This window comes from Pediculus humanus, genomic scaffold (genome assembly GCF_000006295.1).
Source record: "Pediculus humanus corporis 1103172107512 genomic scaffold, whole genome shotgun sequence".
Lineage (NCBI taxonomy): Eukaryota > Metazoa > Arthropoda > Insecta > Psocodea > Pediculidae > Pediculus > Pediculus humanus.
The window spans coordinates 3,679-25,755 of record NW_002987128.1 but is presented as its reverse complement, the minus strand read 5'-3'; the positions used below and the strand labels follow the sequence as shown (position 1 = coordinate 25,755).

The 22,077-nt window shown below is 24.2% G+C and overlaps 1 protein-coding gene across 1 annotated transcript in view; it reads right to left on the bottom strand.

The window, feature by feature from the left end:
- Positions 1-13,727: 13,727 nt before the first annotated feature.
- The window catches only part of Phum_PHUM163560 (neuroligin, putative), a gene marked incomplete at both ends in the record, with an annotated part of 9,962 nt that continues 1,612 nt past the window's right edge, over positions 13,728-22,077 (bottom strand). The window contains 7 exons of the mRNA XM_002424877.1: positions 13,728-14,128; positions 14,150-14,506; positions 15,225-15,305; positions 15,549-15,695; positions 18,060-18,202; positions 19,314-19,465; positions 19,554-20,260. Coding sequence (XP_002424922.1) covers positions 13,728-14,128; positions 14,150-14,506; positions 15,225-15,305; positions 15,549-15,695; positions 18,060-18,202; positions 19,314-19,465; positions 19,554-20,260 — 1,988 coding nt within the window. The remainder of the gene's footprint in view (positions 14,129-14,149; positions 14,507-15,224; positions 15,306-15,548; positions 15,696-18,059; positions 18,203-19,313; positions 19,466-19,553; positions 20,261-22,077) is intronic.

Genomic DNA, 22,077 nt, shown 5'->3' with positions numbered 1-22,077 from the left:
ACCAATATTAATAATAATAATAATAATAATAATAATAATAATGATCGATATGTAATAGTAGTATAATTTATTACTTTTAAATCAAGTGTGTGGATAAATAAAAAATGTTTTTTTTTTTTAATTGTTTTAGGTCAAAAACTTAAAATGGTTGTTTGATAAAGTCATCAATGTTTTTTTTTTTTTTTTAAAAATTAATTATATCCATTTGACTTCACTATTAGGCCAAGGATATTATTATTATTATTAATAATATTATTAAACAACAATATATATATATATATATATATATATATATATATATATATATATATATATATTGTATATATATATTGTAAAGTATATATTGTAAAGTATATATATTATTGGAGAAAATATATTGTCGAATTTTTATTAAAAATTATTTGAAATTTTTAAATAATAATAAAATTAATTTTTTATTTGTTATAAAAAAAAAATTGAAAAAAAAGTCGTTTTGTCAAAAATTTCTTAATTAATTTTCTTTATTTATTTATTAATAAACAATTTTTTTTTTCGGTTGTTGGTTGTTGTTGTTGTTGCAAATTTTAACCTTGGAGTACCACCAGATTAATTTTTGACAAAGTTTTAATGGCCTACTAATTAAAACAGTATCACATTTTTAATTTTACTATAAAACTGTAATTATTATTATTATTATTATTATTATCATTATTATTATTTATAATCACGACCGTAATAAATTATAAAAACAACCGGTAATAATAATTAAAAACAACCTAAATAACAAAAACCCGTGGAAAAAAGGTTTTAAGGTTTTCTCAAAACTCAAAAAATATAATAAAATTAATCAATTTTTTTTTATGACGTCAGAGTATCGAGTATTTTTTTTTCCATTTGAAAAATTCATTTCAACTCTCAATAAACTGGTACCACTCCATTATTATTATTATTATTATCATTTATTTATTTATTTGTGTTAACCGTCAAAATGAATTTTTCACGTTTCGTTTAATCTCGTTTTATATATTTAATTATTATATTTATTAAAAATTTTTTTAACCCATAAATAATTTTAATAATAATAATAATAATAATGAAATATTATTAACAATCGTATTGTTTGGTAATCCAACAACAATAACAACAACAACACCTTCTACTCTTTAAAATATAATAATAATAATTATTATTTTCGTGGAAAGTGTTTATTATAATCATATCGATAGATTTAATGTTATGTTTTACTTTATTTATTTATTATAAGTATATAAATAAATATATCTGAGTGAGCCTTGTGCCATACAAGTTATCAAGGTTTTAATAACTATAATATGGGTTAAAAAATTTAATAATAATAATAATAATGATTTTTATAACGCACAATCAAGTTTTCAAAGTCATTAAACACTCGCACACACGAGCGCGCGCGGGTATTTATATATATATTAATAATTTCTTTTTTTTTTTTTTAAAAGAAGTGGATTCAAAATATCTTATTAACAAGAACATAAATTTTAATTTACTTTTTTCTATCTCTCTCTTTCTCTCACACTCTCTCACTCTTTCCGTTTCAAAACGTTTTAAAATTTTTTTTTATGTCGTTTTAAAAAAATGTGACGAAAATGAAAGACTCGATTTTTTAACTTTAAAAAAAAATTTGTAATTTAAAAAAAAAGTTATTGTTAAATTTAATTAAATAACCGTGATGGAAAAAAAATATTTTAAACACTCGTTTAATTACGTAATAAAAAATAATTTTTTTTCTCGAATCGCGTTTGTGACCAAAAATTTATTTATTAAGTAATAAATTTGTCTTGGTCGAATCTTAGTTTAAAATACTTACAACGATTTTTAGTTTCCAAAAAACTTTCCCAAAAATTATTATTAATTACGTCACTCTTCGTTTTTTAATACGATAATTTTTTTATAATATTACTATTATTATTACGGGTAATAATTATCACTTAAATATATTTTAATTACGATATAATCGTTAAAAAATTTTTTTAAATATTATTACCACTAATACTTTTCACTAGCATTTGATTTTATATATATTTGATACCGACGCGCGCGTTTTTTCCGTTTGTTAGTTTGTTTGTTTGTCTTTCTTCTGCTTGCGATTTGCACACGACTTTGTCTTTCGTTCATCACATGCCATATACCACACTAAAAAAATCCTCTGGCATATCCAACTCGATTTAGTTTTGAAACTAAAAAAAAAAACTAACTCGAAGCAAAATTTTATTTTTCCTTTTTTAGACACTTGATTCATGGTTAATTAGTTAGTTATCCAGGACCGTGTTCTGTATCATTTTTTTTTTCTTAATTTCTCCCCCCCTCTCTCTCTTTCTCTTTCTTTCTCTCTTTATCACTTATTTATCAGCCCTCTTTTAATAAATAAAACTTATTTTAACCGATACCTGATTTAAAATTTATCTCTATTTATTATAAATATTATTATTTAACAATAATAATAAAAATTTATAAATTATTTATGAATCGAATAATAATAATAATAATAAAATTTATAATATGTCACTCACACATCCATCTATATTGACATTAAAAAAAAAAAAATTCATTTTTATGTTTTTATTTAAACAAACGTTAGAAAAAAATTTAAAATTTAAAACAATACGAGCATCAAACATTCGGTTTTTAAATTAATATGTTGTGTTTTAAATTTTTTTTTCAAAAGTTAAAAATGTCAACCAACCGATATACTTGTCAAAATATTGCTATACACACATACAAACACAAATACACACCGTATACACACATACAAACACAAATACACACCGTATACACACATACAAACACAAATACACACCGTATACACACACACGCATACACACGCGCACGCACACGCATACACGTAAAAAACAAAAACTCATTTAATTTTACGTATGTTCTTTCTTCTGTCATTGACAATAAAAATTTGAAAAAAATTTTTTTTTTTATACGCAAATGACTCGTAATCATTATTATTATTATTATTATTATTATTATTATTATTATTATTATTATTGTTGTTGTTGTTGTTGTTGTTGTTGTTGTTATGAAAAAAAAACAAACAAAATCGTATTTATCGATGTTAAAAATAAGCTCGTTAAAATAAAATAATAATAATAAAAATGACTTTTGTATTTTTTTTATTTTATATTAAATACATTAATAATAATAATAATAATAAAATTTAATTAATCAACTATTCGACGATCGTCGTTGAATTTCAATAAATAAATAAATAAAAATGCTGTTTCATTATTAAATTATCATTATTAATTTAAAAAAAAATTATTAATTAATTAATTAATTTTTTTTTTTTGATTCGCACGTTTATTTATTTTATTAAAAAAAAACCCGCCATTATTTAAACTCGTCAGCCATTTTTTTTTTTAAATAGAAATAATAATAATAAAATTTACAATGATTTTTACATGGGTAAATATAAATAAATAAATCGATAATTTTTTTTTTTTTAATTAAACGACCCTGAAAGGATAAAAACAAAAAATTTTTATCGTGTGTGCGTGCGTGTGGGTGTGTGTGTAGGTGTGGGTGTACGTGTGCGCGTGTAAGCATTTTATAAAAGTTTTTAAACACGCAAAACATCCCTATTAAGAAATTTACTTTACCCTTAAATGGTCTTTTTAAATTTTCAATAATTTTTTTTTTTTCGTATCAAACCATTTATTACCGGTAATTTTTTTTAATATTGTGTTTCAGTCAACGGTTGGTCTATAAAACATAATTCAATTTCGTCATATACCCGCGTGCGTGCGTGTGCGTGTGCGTGCGTGCAAAAGACTTCCCGATGAGCAATATTAAATATAATATATATATTTTAATCCTTGAAATTCTCCGCGGGAACTTTAACGTCTTTGCCAAAAAAAAAAAAAATTATATATTTTTCAAGTTTAAAAACTTCGTGAGTTCCCCCCCCCCTGCCCCCCATTATTCGGTGTTTACGAAAACAATTAATAAAAAAAAAAAAATACGTAATATTAATAAAATAAATCATGATCAACAATTAAATCAACAAATACAAACACAAACGTGTTTAAAAATTTTGAATATAATTATTTTAATTTAAAAAAAAAAAAAATGTTTGTTATTGTTTTTTGTTTTTACGACCGTGAAAAATGTTTAAGTGAAATAACTTAAACGTTTTTCTGTGTGCGTATGTGTGTGCGTGTGCGTGTGTGTGTTGTTGTTGTGTGTTTAAATGTTAACGTTTATATAATATAAAGATGAAAAATGTAATTTATTTTGTTTGCACTTATTGGTTGCCATTTTTAAAATATTATATTTGAATCAGGTCGATACCTGGAGTGTATTATTAATGAATGAGCCGATAACAAAGTCCGAAAACTTTCGATAATAATAATAATAATATATACGCACAAGTCATCTCATTTATTATCTTTAAGAAAAGAAAAAAAAAACTTGTTAATCGTGATTTGTTAAAGACGATGATGTTTTTATTCAATCATCACGTGATTAATCATCAAATTTAATGAATTTTTTTGTTAATATTATTTCATATGTATTAAAAAAAAATAATAATAATAATTTTGTAAATAAGAAATGTTTTAAATTTAAATAATTAATTTTTTTTTAAATGCGGACCACACACAAACGATAAGTTTTCGATATTGGCCGATAAAATTATCGATCTAATAAAATTTTATCGATCGTTTAATTTAATTACATTTAAACAAAAAAAAGAAAAGAAAATATTTACTATGAAATTTTTATGTGTGATTAATTAATTAATTAACTAATCGTTCCAGACAAATCTCGTATTTATTTATAAACGATGTACAGAAAAAAAAAATTCTATTTACACGACGACAACGACGACGTAGTAAAAATATGTCGTATTACGTGTGACGTAGTCAAATCCGTTTAATTTTTAATTATCGACACGTTAATTTTAAAGCCCCCCCCATCTCCTTCCACCTCTTTCCCTCCTCCTTCTTCCTCTATTCCCCCCCCCCAAAAAAAAAATGAATATAAATTATTCGTTTTTTTTTAGAAAGGGAATGTAATTATTATTATTATTATTTAAAAAAAAAAAGTTTTAAAGTTTATTACTTTCGAAAAAAAAACCCATTTAAAATTTAAAAATCCTCTCTTTTGATTTTTAAAAACCATTATTATTATTATTATTATTATTATATTATTATTATTATAAATGTTAACAATTTTCCTGACCTCATTTTATATATACATGGTTCATTATCTCCGTGACAAATTAGAAAGAGAGAGATAAACTAAGGAAAAAAGAAAAAAAAGAAAAAAAAAAAGTTGCCAACTAATATACAACGAAGAGAAGACGTTAAAAAAAAAATTTTTTTTTTTTTACACGTCAACGTTATTATTATTATTATTATTTTTTACAAAAAAGTTTCTCGAATTCCTACTACTTTATTATCATTATTATTATTTTAAATCGACGACGAATTAATAATTACCGATTGTGTACAAATGAATGAATGAATGTAAATTTTCGGTCGTATGTAAAATAATTGACTAGTTTTTTAATTTAAAATTTTAATAATAATAATAATAATAATAATTATAATGTGTTTTTATACGAGTGATGTTAATTATTATTATTATTATTAAAAAGTCCGTAAATGATTAATGAATTATATAAACAAATAAAATAATTAATAATCATTATAATAAAAAATGTATTTATTATAATAATTATTATTGTTTAATAAAAGAGAGAGAGAGAGAGAGAGAGAGAGAGTGAGAGAGAGAAAACCATTTTGTTAATATTAATCAAGTTTTTTATTTATTTTCTTCTGCTTTAAACAAATAAACGGTTATTTTTTTATTTATTCGAATTGTTTAAAAAAAAAGAAAAGAAAATGATTGAAAAATAATTCGTCCGTTTATTTTTTTTCCAGCCATTTTTTTTTTTTTATAGCTTATTCAACCTTGGCGTAGAATTAAAAAAAAAAAAAAATTTATTTTTTTAATATTTTTAAATAAAATTGTTTAAATATAAACAAATCAAAAATTTTTTTTTTGTTTAAATATCCGTACTAGTAGCAGTTTTACGTTAAAAAAAAAAATTAAAATTTTTTCGGAATTGAATTTAACACTTTAATATTTCGTTATTTAAAAAAAAAAATTTGTAATTTTAAACGAAACGTGGTTTTCATTTTCTTGTAAATTTGTAAAAGACCGTGATAATAATAATAATAATAATAATAATAATAATAATAATAATAGTAATGACAAGTAATTATAATTTTTTTTTTTAAATCGCTACCGAAAATCAACCGCTCGATAATTTCTATTCATTTTGTTATTATTCATAAACAAATAATTTTTTTTTAGTTACACTTAAACAAATGTGTTTATTTGTTAATAATATTTAAATTTTTAAACAATTTTTTTAAAATTAAAAGCAGAAGAGAAAAAAGAAAAAAGAAAAGAAAAAAAATTCTCTTTTAATTTCGTGTTAATAATTTTCGTTAAAAGCAAAAAAAAAAGTTTCGAAGTTTTTTTTTCCTTTTTTTTTTTTTTTAAATAAAAGAAGCAAAGAAAATAAGCAAAAGAAACTTTTAAAAAAAAAAACGTTAAAATAATAAATAATTGCGTGTAAAAAAAAAAAATAAAAAGAAAGAATGAAAGAGAAAAAAGAAACAATTCGATTGTGTTTTGTCGTCGTTTAAAAGTTATAATTTTTTTTTTGTTTTTAATCTTCATACCTGGGATTTTCGAAGTTTTATATAACATATAAAATATTTAACAACAAGCAACATGTATCATCATCCGATGTAAATCAATAATAATAATAATAATAATAATAATAATAATAAGAAAAAAAAAGAAAAAAAAAAAGAAAAACTTTATTCGTACAACGCGGTAGCATTAAATCAATTAATATGAATATATATACGGATATATATACGCTATCAAGAACGAGTTAAAAATGTGACTGCGGCAGTAGTGGTGGTGGCGTCATTGGTGGTCTAATTATTAACTTTACAAGTCAATAGAGTGGGTTTTAACTCACGGTAACAAACAAACAAACAAACAACAAACAAACAACGTACCTAAATCAATCAATCCTGTAATATTCTTCTTCGATCGTTTATTTTTTTTTTTTAAATTTGCTTCCGTTTAAAAATTTCTAAAATAGTTTTTAATAACGTTTAAGTTATCGAATACGTGAAATATTGTACGAAGGGAAAAAATATTTACAAATAAAAATTTTATTACGTCACAAAAAAGAAAATTTCTTACACTTCAAATATCGAATTCAATTTTTATATGTAAATAAAACGTTGCAACGAGAAAATTTTAACCTTTGACCGTGACCCCTTTTCTTTTCCTTCACGGTTCGGACGGAATATAACCACACACACGTACTTTTTCCCTTCTTAACCTGTACTTCCTCCCCTCCTTTCCCCGCCCCTCCCCCTTCTTTCCTTCCATCCTTTCAAAAAATTTTCTTCACGCGAGTAGAAAGAAAAAAAAAAATTATTCAGAACTTTTTAATTTTTCCCTTTTTTTTTTTTTTTTTTTTTTTTTTTTTTATTAGTCAAAACGATCAAAACGGTCGATAAGTCGAATAAATATTTAGCAGACGAAATTTTTAAATTAAGAATTAAATTTAAAAAACGAATTTCTTAAAAAAAAATTTTTTTTTTTTTTTTTTTTCCCGTTCAAAATGAAAACAAATAGATTTTTGGGTCAATGTCAATTCCTTGAAATCGCATCATTATTATTATTACTATTTTCTTCTTTCAATTTTATCGAAAATTAAACACCCATTCAAAAAAAAAAATTTAAATTTTAAATTTGAATACGACGAAAAAAAATAATGATAATGATAATAAAAGAAAAACCCATCGTTATCTCAACGAATTTTCCACTTTTTTTTTTTTTACAAAACTTCTGTCCTACCTCTTAGTTTTTACTCGTATTTAATTTTTTTATATAAATATATTATATATTATTATTATTATTATTATTTATAATATATATTATGAGATCGATAAAAAAAAATTTATAACAAACAATTTAAACAAACCGTTCAAAAGTTAAACATAAAATAAATATTTAAAAAAAAAAAAATTTTTTTCGTCTTTTTCCGAGGGGCGGAGAGAAGAGCGAACAGGGGGGGAGGAGTTAATGAAATTTACTAACTGACGTTAACGACGGTTAAAATAAAAAATAATAATAATAATAATAAACAAAAAGTTAATCACGTTGTCGAAAGCTTTCATTTAGTGAATTTTTCCCAAAAAAAAAAAAAAAAATTTTTTTTATTTATATTTATTGTTATTGTTTCGATGGGGTCGATTTTAACACGTGTGACTTTTGACCTTTTGCTATTTTCCCCCTACGTATACATAAACAAAGTGCAAATATATATATAAATTTTTTCAAGGTCAAACCGAATAAATATAATAATTTTATATAATGTTATTAACGATACGATTTTAATAAAAAATAAATAAATAAATAAATAATGTTAAGAAGCAGCACGCATTTAAAATCTCGGGTTTCAAACATTAATTTTAATTTTTATTTATTTATTTAAAAAAAAAAAACGCGGGGAAAAAATTATTAATAATATTTTACATTAAAAAAAAAATCACCATTAATAATAATAATAATATTAATAAATTGTGATTTTTTTTATTAATAATAAACTCATAGTTTTTATATAGTTTAATACAAAATTAACATACCTTTTATTTATATATTTTTTTTTCAAATTAATTTTTTCATTGCCAATATCATCATCATTATTATTATTATAATTACATAATTAACATAATACATAATTTTCTAATAATAATAATAATAATAATAATAATATTTTAAAAAAAACTCGTATTTATTTAACATGAAAAATTAAAAATTTTATTTTTAACTAACATAATTTAACGTACGAATTATTTTTATTTTTAATTATTAAAAAAATTAATAATAATAATAATAATAATGATTCGATGCACGACGAACGCGAACGTCCGATTTAACACTGAAAACTCTTGGCGGTTAATGTTAAGTAAAAGAAAAAAAAAAAAAAATTTTTTTTTTATAACGCGACCGATCGAATTCATAAACTCAAAAAACGCAATTTTAAATTATTCACGATAAGCAGAAGAAAAAAAAAATTTACTTTTTTTCGTCTGCTTTTCTTTCTGCCCTTTCTTTTCTTTCTGGTTTAAATTTTTAGTGCATAAAAATATATATAATTTGCAGTTATACGTTAAAACAAAAAAAAAAGTCAAATTAAAATTTTATTTATGATGAATGACGTTCGTTGACAATGAATGACGACAACAAAAGGGGGGCAATCAGACCCAAAAGAAAATTTTTACTTTTGAACGAATCCTAACTATTATTATTATTATTACAATCACCATAATCATCATTATTAATTCAAAATATTAAATACATGTTATTTACGTTTGAATAATAAATTGTTTAACGAAAAAAAAAAAGAATTATGTATGTATGTATGTACGTTTTGATTTTCTCTCTCTCTCTCAGAACATAAATTATTTATACATAAATATATTTATTTAAATAAAAAATAATTAAATGATAATTATATTCAAATAATAATAATTAAATCGCACGTTTTTTTTTTTTTAAAGTTGGTAACCCGTGATAAAACCTAAAATGAATTGAATAACCTCCCCTCCCAAAAAAAAATTTCCAATTCTATCAATTTAATCTGATTCGATAATACTTTAAAAAAAAAATCGATCAGGCAGGTTTATCATCGACTTACAAAAGAAGTCGTGTACCTTAAAGTAATATTAATAATAATAATAATAATAATAATAAAAACTCTCAGTTATTCAAGGTGGCTACCATAACGGCGGAATCAGGTTGAAATTTAACTTTCGCAGGTTTTTTTTTTTTTATCACGTAATAATTCACGATAATAAATTAAAAATAATCCGGTATTTTTTTTCTTGTTCAGAAAAAGAGGTTCAGAACATAAACCTTTTTGAGTTATGACACTAATTATAACAATAACAAATAACATAAAATTATTATTATTATTATTATTATTAATAGTTATAATAATAATGACGTACTATGTAGTAATACAAACCTGAAAGAATTTATATTTCTAGTTCTTGGGGTATTTTTTTTCGCACAGATTGCAATCAAAACAAGTCCGAATAATATGAATGATTGATTGAGAATGAATTCAATCCGGTTACATTAAATATTTCAAAATAAAATAAAAAAAAAAAAAAAAAGGAAAAATTCTCGGAACGAATTTACAAAAAAAAATCTAAACACAAACACATGATGAAAAAAAAACAACAACACACCTGAAAATTCACATACGCGAGTATGAAAAAATTATTAATAATAATAATGATGATAATAATGATAATAAAACGTCAAACGTTCATGTTTACGTAGAACGTCGAACGTGATATTAATATATTCAATTATAAACAAAAAAAAAAAAATATGTACTTTGATTTTTCTTTTTTTTTTTTTTTCTAATGTGAATATTAATAATAATAATAATAATAATAATAATAATAATAATAATAATAATAATAATAATAATAATAATAATAATAATAATAATAATAATAATAATGATAATAATAATAATAATAATAATAATAATAAAAACTAGTTAAAAAAAATTTAAAAACGGAATTAACTTACCAAATATAAAACGACGGTAAATTCATAGAATAAACGTTTTGATTTAAAGTCACGTCCAAACAAAACACACACACAACAAAGTGGCCATCTTTGTTTTGTTTATTTTTCCAAGTAGAAAAAAATTTATTACGCTAATGACTAATTATGAATTCTGCATACGACTAATATAACGAATTTTTTTAAACTATTAATTTAGAATGTTAAAATAAAAAAAAAAAAATTTTTTTTTTTTTTAGTTATGAAAGTTTTAAATTCATATTTGCAAGTTTTTATCCTTTCTATTTTTTTTTTTTAATAGAAAGCACACACGCGCGTTATTAAAATAAATGATATCGTATCTTTTTGGAGGATACCTTTTTTTTATTTCCTTATGATAATAATAACTCGTTTGTCGATCACCGATCACGTGTTCGATCGATCATTAATTTAAATAATTTTTTTTTTTTACAATATGGACACCGATATACTTTTCTTTTTTTTTTCGTGTCAATAAATTTAATAATGAAAATTATCGTGTGTGTGTGTGCGTGTGCGTATGCGTGTGCGTGTGCGTCGCGCAAGTTGTTTTTATAACGTGTTTTTTTTTACGTAAATCGCTATACTTACAAACGAAAAATAAACTGGTTGTTACGAATGTTGTTGTGTTGTGTCACCCTAAAATCGATGATACTTTTTTTTTAATATTTTTTCTCCTCTCTCACCGTCCCCCCTTTCTACCCTCTACCCCCCGCGGCGAATCGTAACTTTGTCATTTTTCATTTAAATTATTTTTAATGTTAAAAAAAAAAAATTAACTTTCGCGAAGTTTTTTTTTTATTAACTTTTTAAGTAAAAACAATAAAACAAACAATGTTGTAAAACACACACAGAAAACACATTCGTATGTTTATACCTGATTTATGTTTTATCCATTCGTATGTTTATAAACAAAAAAAAAAAATGTTAACAAACAATAAGAAAAAAAAACCGAAAATTCTCATTCGTTAAATTTTTATTATGAACTTTGTTCTTTCGCACGAACTCAAAAAAAAAAAACTGTCATTGCACTCTTTATTCGAATTTTTTTTTTTTTTTATGTGCGTAGGTGACGTCGTTAATAATAATAATAATAATAATAATAATAATAATAATAATAATAATAATAATAAATGACTTTCACAATTGTCTGTGTGTGTGTGTGTTTCGATTCAATGATTAGGTATTTAATTTATATTATTTCCCTGGGTGTTAAATATTTTTAAAACGTTTTTTTTTTTTTTTCACATGACACGTAGAAAAACACGTGGTTTTATTATTTATTTATGTACGTAGGTATACATTATACGAAATGATTTATATATTAGCGTAATTTAATTGTCGCCCATTTTTTTTTCGAAGGTAAACATAAAATACATTATTAAATTTTCCTCTTTTCATAAAGAAAAAATCAAATTTATCTCAAATTTTTTTGAAAACCGGCCCCGCCTTTTTTTTTTTTATTGTTTTTCAATTCACGTAAAAAAAAAAAAAAGAAAACTTCATTAAAAAAAATTGTCGTTATTATTATTATTATTATTATTTGTCGTTTAAAATTTTTTTAAAAATAAATAATAATAATTTATACAAATGAGATGTTTTTAAAATATTTATCATTATTATTAATAGTATTGTTGTTGAATGAGAAAAAAATAAAAATAATTTGTCGTTTGTTTGTTTTTTTGTTTGTTTTAATATGACTTGAACTTCACACTTGTTTATTAGAAAAACAAAAAATTGTTTTTTCGAATCAATCAATTCTACAATCAAAATAAAAAATCAATTACAATGAGATAGGTTAAAATGATAACAGATTAACCTTTTATTTGTTATCATTATCACGGTAAACAGTTAGTTAAAAATTATCAGGTTCATCGATTTATTCAATTATATCAAAATAATAATAATAATAATAATAATAATAATAATAAATGGGAAAAATAAAAAAAAAATGGGAAAAATAAATTTTTTTTTTCTTAATCAAGGGCACTCACTGCACGAACGCACGCACTCACGCACACCTAAATGTAAACATTATTATTATTATTAGACTTTATCAATCGAACAATAAATTTGTCTTTTAATTTTTTTTAAAGGGAAAATAGAGAGAGAGAGAGAGAGAGAGAGAGAGAGAGAGGGAAAGGAAGGGCAGGAGAAATAGGGATAGAAAAAAAAAAGGGAGAGAAAAATAATGTTTAAGTAAATTGATCCTCCACCCTGGCCTTCAGGTACTCATAGAAAGATGAATACTTCCATTAAAACTAAAAAAAAAAATTTATGGGTGATAAATTTCCTAAGGGATGATATCACATCACACAATTTTTCAAAGAGAGAAAAAAAAATTCTTGAGGTCGTTTACATATTTATTTACTTGAAGGCATAGATGGTAAACCATAATCATGACTAACTGGAACGGCCTATGTTGTTATTAATTTCCCTCTGGTAACAAAAAAAAATTTTTTTATTAAGATCCTGTTTTTTAATATGTATTTTGATTTTAAAAAATCTAGTTTTTTGTTATTTACCTTTAGGTCTTTTCTAACAGGTGATAACTATAACTGCAGTTATGTTTTTTTTTTCACTTTTGTTGTTGTTGTAAGAAACATTAACAAACGAACAAAAAATAATATTTTTTTTAGTATGTCAAAAACGTTTTTTTATAAAAATCCGTTTCGCGTATTTATAAATATTTAAAATAAATTTAATAATTATTAAAATTTTTTTTTTTTATTTATAATAATTACATAAATGATTCAACACTATCGATATACATATGTATATATACAGGAAATAGATATTGTTTTTTTTTAAATTCAAATTTCCGTTAAACATTTAATTACGTTTTTGGTAGGACGGCGAAATCGTGGAAGTCGTGGAATATATTTAAAATAATATTTTTTTAGGTAAACACAAAAGTTAAGATGATAAGGATAATAATATTTTTGTGGATGCGATGTGGATTAGCACTTTATTTAAACAAGAGAAATTTGTTCTTTTTGTGGTGGACTGAAATCCCGCACGTGATGTGCGGGAAGTTCTTGTCACACTGATATCTCTTGAATTTGAACTCTTTTTTTAGAACAACTTGGAGTTTGTGGAGTTCCCTGTTGTCTTAATATTCCCCCGGTTAATAAAAGAGGCGGTTGATGTTTTGGTGGCGGCGGAGGTTCCGGTATCGGTGGACTAGATGAATTTGTTCCGCTCATTCGATGATGAGGGATTTTCATCGGATCCGGAGGAGGATCGTAACTCGGAGGACGGGGATTCATTTTTTTCATTATCGATGGAGATGATTTAAATTCTTGCAATGTTATTTCGATTGCCGAATCCGGAGCGAGTTTTTGATGGCTCGACATAGGGGAAACGCCGGCCAATGCGTGTTTCGTTTCAATTTCGTCCGAAGAACTGCTACAACTTCCCACGTCATGATTTCTTCTTTTTTCTTATCTCGTACGATCCAAACCGTTTCTATCCCTTTGATGGTATATACCAGCGAAAATAAGAATATTGAGCAAAAGTAAAAAACAACCGACGGCTATTGTAACTGTTAACGCTGTCGTATAACTCTGATAGTGACTCGATGCTAATTTTCTAAACAAATTATTATTATTATTATTGTTATTATTTGTATTAGAAGGTCTGACCGTGTTTTGACTGACTGCGCTTCCCGTTACGTTTGGCGGACATTCCGTTGTTGTTGGATAATCTTTTGATGTTGACGTTGGTATATCTTTCGTGCTAAATGTTGTTCCGGGCGTTGTCGAAACGGTGGATGTTATTATAAACGATGGTAATTGTAGGGATTGAGGCCGAACGGAACCTAAAAAAAAGTTTTAGAAAAAAAAAAAAAAAATCAGTCTAACAACTAAAAACTAAAACTTTTTTAAAAACTAAAAAAAAAAAAGTTCAACTAAAAACTTATTATCCATGTGCCGTAAAGTTGTTGTTGTTGTTTTTTTACGAATCAGGTTTCTTGTTTGTTTTTTATGCGTATTGAATTTGTTACGCTAACTTAAAGGCAAACTAATTTAAAAAAAAAATTAAATAATAATAATAATTACTACGCTAATAGTTTATATAAACTTTTATTCGGTGTCGAAGGCCTCGAACCTCACGAGGAAATGTATGTTTAAAAAAAAATTACCGAAACAGATTCCGACATCCTTTATATTACCAATTAACTATTCACAAAAAAAACATAAACATAAACAAACAATTTTAATTGTAAAAAAAACATAATTTGTTTCATCATCATCATTTATCAAATAATAATAATTATTGTTATCAAATAAGAAAACAAAATTTTATGTGATTTCTTTTAAAAAGATTTTTTTTTCGTTTTGTTATTAAAAACACAAACACAAATGAAAAATTATTGAGTTTGTTTTTTATGTTTTTCTCATTAATAACAGGGAAAAAAAGGAAAACAATGAAAAAATTATAAATTAACACGTTCTTACATGCTAATGATTAGTTTGTTGTGTTTGTTGAATTTATTTTAGGTTTTGTTTAAAGTGTTAATAATTAATTTGAAATACCGGATAAAAGTGAACGTTTTAGCATTAAATCCCCGAACGTTTTGACAACATTTCCAGGCAAATGAACGGTTAATGAAACAACTGGAACGTTTTGAGTTAATCATTAAACACTCACTCCATGTTTATTTCCTTTTCTTTCTCTTTTTACCCAAAATATCAACAACAATCAAAAAACGGTGTTAACAAAAAAAAACGATTTTCCCCATTTTTCTTTTTTTTTTCCTTCAAATGTTTTCAATAAAATTATCATCATTATCATAACTTATTAATTATTAATAGAGGAAATAAAGAGAAAGTGAAAGTATAAAAAAAAAATTTTTTTACCATCATAATATTGAGCACTTTCCTCTTGAAAGTGATGATGTCTCATATTTAAATCATCGACACCTGGTCTGTGAAGTTGAGGTATCAGGTTTAACCAAAGCGACATTTTATGTCCTCTGTAATGACTTTTCATTTCCGTTTTAGATGCTGGAAAAAAAAAAAATTCGATAATTATAATTTTCCATTTTCCGATGAATGATAACAATAATAATAAGAAAACCATTTTAATTAAATTTAAATCGATTCGATAAAAAAAAAAACCTCTCTTGATTAATAATATTTATTTTTTCGAATCGATTTTAATAATAATTATTAATAATAAAATATTTATTTACATAAACGAACGTCATATAAAATAAAATTATCTTTTTGCACCTGCAATAATAAAATTAATTTTGTAAATTAAATATAATTTTGATATATCAACGAATATATAAAAGACAAATATAAATCCGTGTGCGTGTTTGTTTGTTTGTTCGTTTGTTCCTTTGTTTGTTTTTATAAAATATAATACATATATATAAAATTTAAATATGTATTAAAAATATTTTCAATAACGTAATAAAATATATAAAACGTTTAATAAAATGAAATTTTATTAAAAATTTTTTTATAAACGATATTACCGACGGTTGTTATGATAGCCCGCCCCCCTGTTCCTCTGTCCTCCCTTCTCCCTGCCCCCTTTTTTTACCTTCGAATATATTTTATAATAATAAAAAAAAATTATTTGTGTTTATGTTTTCAAAAAACTAATTTCATGTATAAAATTTGATATCCCATCTAACAACATAACAAATATAAATATATATAATGCAAACTTGAAAAAACTTTTCCAAAAAGAAAAACAATATTAATAATAATAATAGTAATAATAATAATAATCAATAATTTTTTAATATATGATTTTGCTCTGGGATTAATTTAAAAAAAAAAAAAAATTTATGTGTATTTAATGATTTTTTTTTTTTTACATTTGAGACGATGTTAGAATTTAAAAAAAAAAAGGCGTGTCGTCTGCTACTTAATAAAAAATTAATTAATTATTTAATTAAAGTAATTAAAAATATTTAAAAAGCGGTTTTCGTTTTAAAAAAAAATGTACACAAATGGTATTTATTGTTGAATCAAGTTGATTATTACAATTTATTAAAACGTTTGCAAGATGGCACCACACCATACCTTTCAAGCACGAATAATAATAATAATAATAATAATAATGTAAATAACGAGGTAAAAAAAACGTGGGAAGGAAAAATTTCGATTCTGGGAATCTTGTGGAAAAGACGAGAGTTTAAATACGTGATTATTATAATAAAATTTTTTAATAAAAATTGTTTTTCTTTTTTAAACTAAATTTAGTTATAAACAATTTGTAACAATTTAAATTAAAATTTGAGAACGTGGAAAAATAAATAAAAATGTAGCGTAATTTTTTTTAGAGCCCGCAAAAAGGTAAAAGGTTATATTTATTAACTTTTTTTTTCAAAAAAAAAAAATTAAATTAAATTTATATTTAATTAAATCAAATATTTTTATACATTTTGAAAAAATAAATAATAAAAATAAATTCGACCGTTCGAATTAAATTAGAAAGAAGGGTTTTGTAATTTTGAATTTTTGAATTTACCCGCGAAAATTTAAAAATTAATAATGTTTAAATACCGTGTAAAACATGATTTTTAACGGCACTTTCAATTCAATTCAATTTTTTATACAGATTATAATTAATAATTTTGTTTTTTTTATTAATATTATTCCGCTTCGTTATTTTCGTTAATTCTTTTTTTTTTCACCGCCGCCATCTTTGTAAATCTACTTTCCATTTAGTAATAAAAAAAAAACTAAAACAAAAGGACTAATACGTCGTAAATTTAACAACGTTTTAAGTGTTGTGCAAACATAAAACTAAATCAGTTGAAAACAATTTTTTTTTTCTTTTTTTCGTTTTTAATAATTAAAAAAAATTTTTTTTTTGCTTTTTTCCACCCTTTTCCCCTTCCCCGTTTTTATCCCCTTCACGTTCTCTCCCGGTTTTTCTTTCCTCTTCGTTTTTTCCAGACATTTTCAAATGAAATTTTTTTATTTTTTTTAAAATTTGATAACGACCTTTGATGTTAAAACTCGGAATGATAATTTTTTTTTTTTTTTGTTTTATTTTCGGATGTTTGGTTTTGGATTGTTTGCCCAAGAGAATCATTGTTTTTTAGCTGCCTCGTTGTTTGTTAGCTCTCTGTTTTAGTAGGCAGTAGTAGTAAGAGCAATACCCCATTTAAACCTTTTCAAAAATAAATATTGGCTTTTCCTTTTTTCCCTTACTCCTTCTCCTCCTCCCCAATTTTTTAAAATAGGTTTTCGAATGTAAACAAATCGATTTTTTTTAAATAACGGAAATAATAAAAAAAAAATTAATTAAATTTTTATCACGCACACTCACGCACGCACGCACCTTACGCACACACAGAGAGAGAGAAAACGTTTTTTTTTTTAAGAAAAAAAATTTATGCTTACATATTTCTAAATAAAGTTGATTAATTGAATCGTACGTGTCCCAAAATGTCGGACTCGAATCTTTATGTTCTGGAATATTGATTTTAGGTAAAATATCAGAATTGTGAAATTTTGATTTTGACGCAGGTGAAGTGTTAGGATCCCTGAAAACAAACAAACAAACAAACAAAAATTATACATTTAAATTTTTTTCTTTTTACACCTTATTATAAATGACACATTCACGTGGAAAAAGAAAAAGAAATAAAAAATACGAATAACAAAACAAAAACGAAAATTATGTTGTTTAGCCTGATGACGTAATATGCGAATATAAAGTTTTGCATGCCTGCATGAGTTGTCACTTGCATATACTGAAAAACGTTAGTTATTATTATTATTATGACAGAAATGAGGATTGAACTGACTTCGTGTATATATTTATAATAATTTGAATATATATTAATATAAATATAGTTTTTAATAAAATTTCAAATGATGAAATAATGTTTTTGATAATTTTTCTCCTGAGGGGTAAATTAACAAACGTCAAAATAATTCGTAAAAAAGTTTTTTTTTTTTTAAAAAAAAAATATTCACCCATTCCGAATTAGTTTTGTCTATTTACACGACTTTTAAGATTAGAAAAAAAGCGAATATCGTGTTAATATTACGCGGGAAAAAAGTTTTCAAAAAAAAAAAAAAAAAAACTTTTTTTACATCGGATATTTTTTCTCTTTAAAATTATGTTAAAAATTTTTTTTATGTGTTTCGAGTGATTTCCTTACTACAAAAAATTTTCTTTTTGATCGATTGACTACCCCGCATTCGCCCCCCTCGCTTCCCGAAATAAAAATAAAAATTTTCATGTATTTTACATCGGAAAAAAATTCTATTAAAACAAAACATTTCCTATTGAGAAACTAAAAAGAAAAAAAGACAAAATATTTTTTTTTTATTTGTAAAACTACGTCTACTGCTAGTGACGTTAGGGGGGGAAGGGGGGAAAGAAAAACAAATTTTAAAATAAATAAATAAAAGAAAGAAAGAAAGGAAAAGAAAAAAAAGGGAAAAAACTATTTTTTTCCTTTTTTTATTATGGAAAATATTTTTTTCGGTATTAAAATTTTTTACTGTTTACGTATTCAATATTTGAAAGTATCGGCGAATAAAATAAAAACAAAAAAAGGGAAATTTTTTTAATATAAATAATAAAATTACGTATATAAATCTAGGAAAATTTTTAGTATTGAAAAAAAAAAAAAGAAAACTTACCCTCGTCTTGCAAATTGTGAAATATATTTAATTATCGTTCTAGAAATGGCACCATCTTGTAAGCTGTAATTGTGCGGGAAATATGGTTGACCACCGACTAAAGGCAATCCCAACACGTAAGGCACATCTTCACCGTGAACACTTCCGACTCGCTTTTTAAATTACCAAAAAAAATAAACAAATTAATTAATTATCGAAATTATAATTCGTTAAAATAAAATTATTATCATTATTATTAACCTGTGGGAAATCTTTTTCTTTGGATTGATGATCAAAATGTAAGAAAAATGTTTTCCCTCCTCTTAGAGTATGCAAATATCCGACTCTTATAAGTGGAGCCACCGTAAGACCATCGCTCAACACTTCCAAAGTAGAATTTCTAACACTCAATGGATTTTGCAAGGGTCTTTCCCAATCCGTGTATTCGTTTTTCAAAGTCGAAAATATTTCGTTTAAATGATAATAATAACAATTTCTCACGTAAGTCCGTAATATTCTATCTCTTCTGCTTTCGTTAAAACCGAATTCTAAATCCTGAGCGCTTAAATCCGAATACGATTCGGTCGAAGTAAGGCTAAACAACAAGTCTTTTTCTGGGAAATCCGCAAATTCGTAACCCGGACCGCTACCCGCTGATACTTGTTGCTGTATGCTTATGCCGGATAAAAGGCTCGAATCCGGAAACGCACCAGACAATTGATTGCTCGTTAATACGGCACCGTCAATGAAAGGTGCAAAACCGGCTAAAAATCTCGGAGGATCCACATTTACGGAAAGTAATTCCGACAGGGGTTTTAGTCTTAAACAAGGCGCTATATCGTCTTCTAAAAGATCAACGTGACAACCCGTTTTCTCAGCAACTTTTCTCTTTATCAAAAGCGGTTCTCTTTGTAGTGCCCACGGACTCAATCCCGAACCGCTGAGGAGAATGACTCTGTGCAAAAGATCTAAAAAAAAAATAAAAAATTATTATTATTATTATAATCATATCATAACCTATTATTAATGATGATAAAAAAAAATTTATGTCGATTTGACGACTCGTAATAATAATAATATTTGTCAAAAAATGATTCGCGAAATGAAAATAAAACAAAATTTTTTGTCAATAAAAACAAGACAGGAAATGACAAACTATAAAAAAAAAAATGGCGGCTTGAATAAAACATGAGAATAAAAGTAATAAAAGAAAAAAAACAGAAAAGGAAAAATTTTTTAAACTCGAAATTATTTTTATGTATTAAAATTTACCGTGCGTAAATGTATACACACAAACAAACACACACACACTCGTTTGACATTCGTGCGTGCGTGTTTGTATGTGTTTTCCTTTTCGAAAATATTTTTATTATTTTTACACTACTACCACGGTGTTGAAATTAAATTAATGACGTCACGTAAACGTCACTAAAAATTTAATGAAAAAAAAAGGAAAAACATTTTTCCTTTTTTTCTTTTTTTTTTTTTTATTAAATAAATAAATTTTAATTTCGAATGTAAAACGACGTAACAAAAAAGAATAAATAAATAATTTCACCGAACTATTACTGTCGTCGTTCCCCTTTAATAATAATAATAATAAACGAACAAAAGGTTTAACTATAAGGTCAAAGGTCAAACGTTTCACACGCAAACACATACACGCGGATGCGAAAAAAAAAAAAAAACTCAAAAACGTTAATTTAATTTTGTTTCTACCTGAAAATAATGATTATATCGAGTTTTATTATTATTATTATTATTATTATTATTATTATTATTATTATTATTATTATTATTATTATTATTATTATTACTATTATTATTGTTATTATTATTATAAGAAAATTTTGATGGTTTGTCATTCATTTAAGTGTGCGTGCGTGCGTGAGTGGGTGTGCGTGGAATAAGCATCGAGTAAATTATAAAACGCGAATTTCATATTTTCCATTTCTTACTTAACCTTTCCGTTTCCTACTCCTCCCTTTTTCCTCCTCTACCATCTCCCCGCGCTCCCCTCTTCTCTCTCTCCCCTTCCCCTTTTCATGGTAATAATTTTTCACGTTTAATTTTAAAATTAAGGCACGTTTTGAAGGAAATTCACATTTTCCGTATATAACCTTTTTTTTTTTTTTTACTTTTTACTCATCCGAATGCTATTGTATGTTAAATAAGGCATTTATTATTGTTATTATTATTATTACGGTAATAAAAATAATAAGGTTAAGACGAGAGAACAAGTAAAAATATTCTGATATGTTGATTACAATGATGATGATGATGAAAATTTTTTTTTTATTTAAACAAACGCGAAGAAAAAAAAATTCATTGTAACTTATCGCGATGATGATGATGATGATGATGATGATAATAATAATAGTTTTAAAAAATTTTCTTTAATAATAATAATAATAATATTGTTTTTTGATAACTTCGTCGATTTTTGTAAAAATTTTAACGTTGATAAAAAAAAAAAGTAAATTACAATTTGTTATCGATTATAATTTTTAAATTTTTTTTCCGCCATTTTTTTTTGTGTGTATATCATTACGAAAAAAAAAAAATAAACATTTTTTTAACTAGTCAGTAGCGTAGTCAGACGATTAAAAACTTACGGTGAGATTTTTTTTTTTGAAAATCTGACAATAATAAATTTTACTTTATTCGCTAACTACCCTCGCCCCGCCCCGCCTCCAACGCACGAGTCGAAAATATATCAAAAAAAATTTTTTTTTTTTCTCGTTTCGAATTCGTTTATCAAATTTATGTTTAAAAAAAAAAAAAA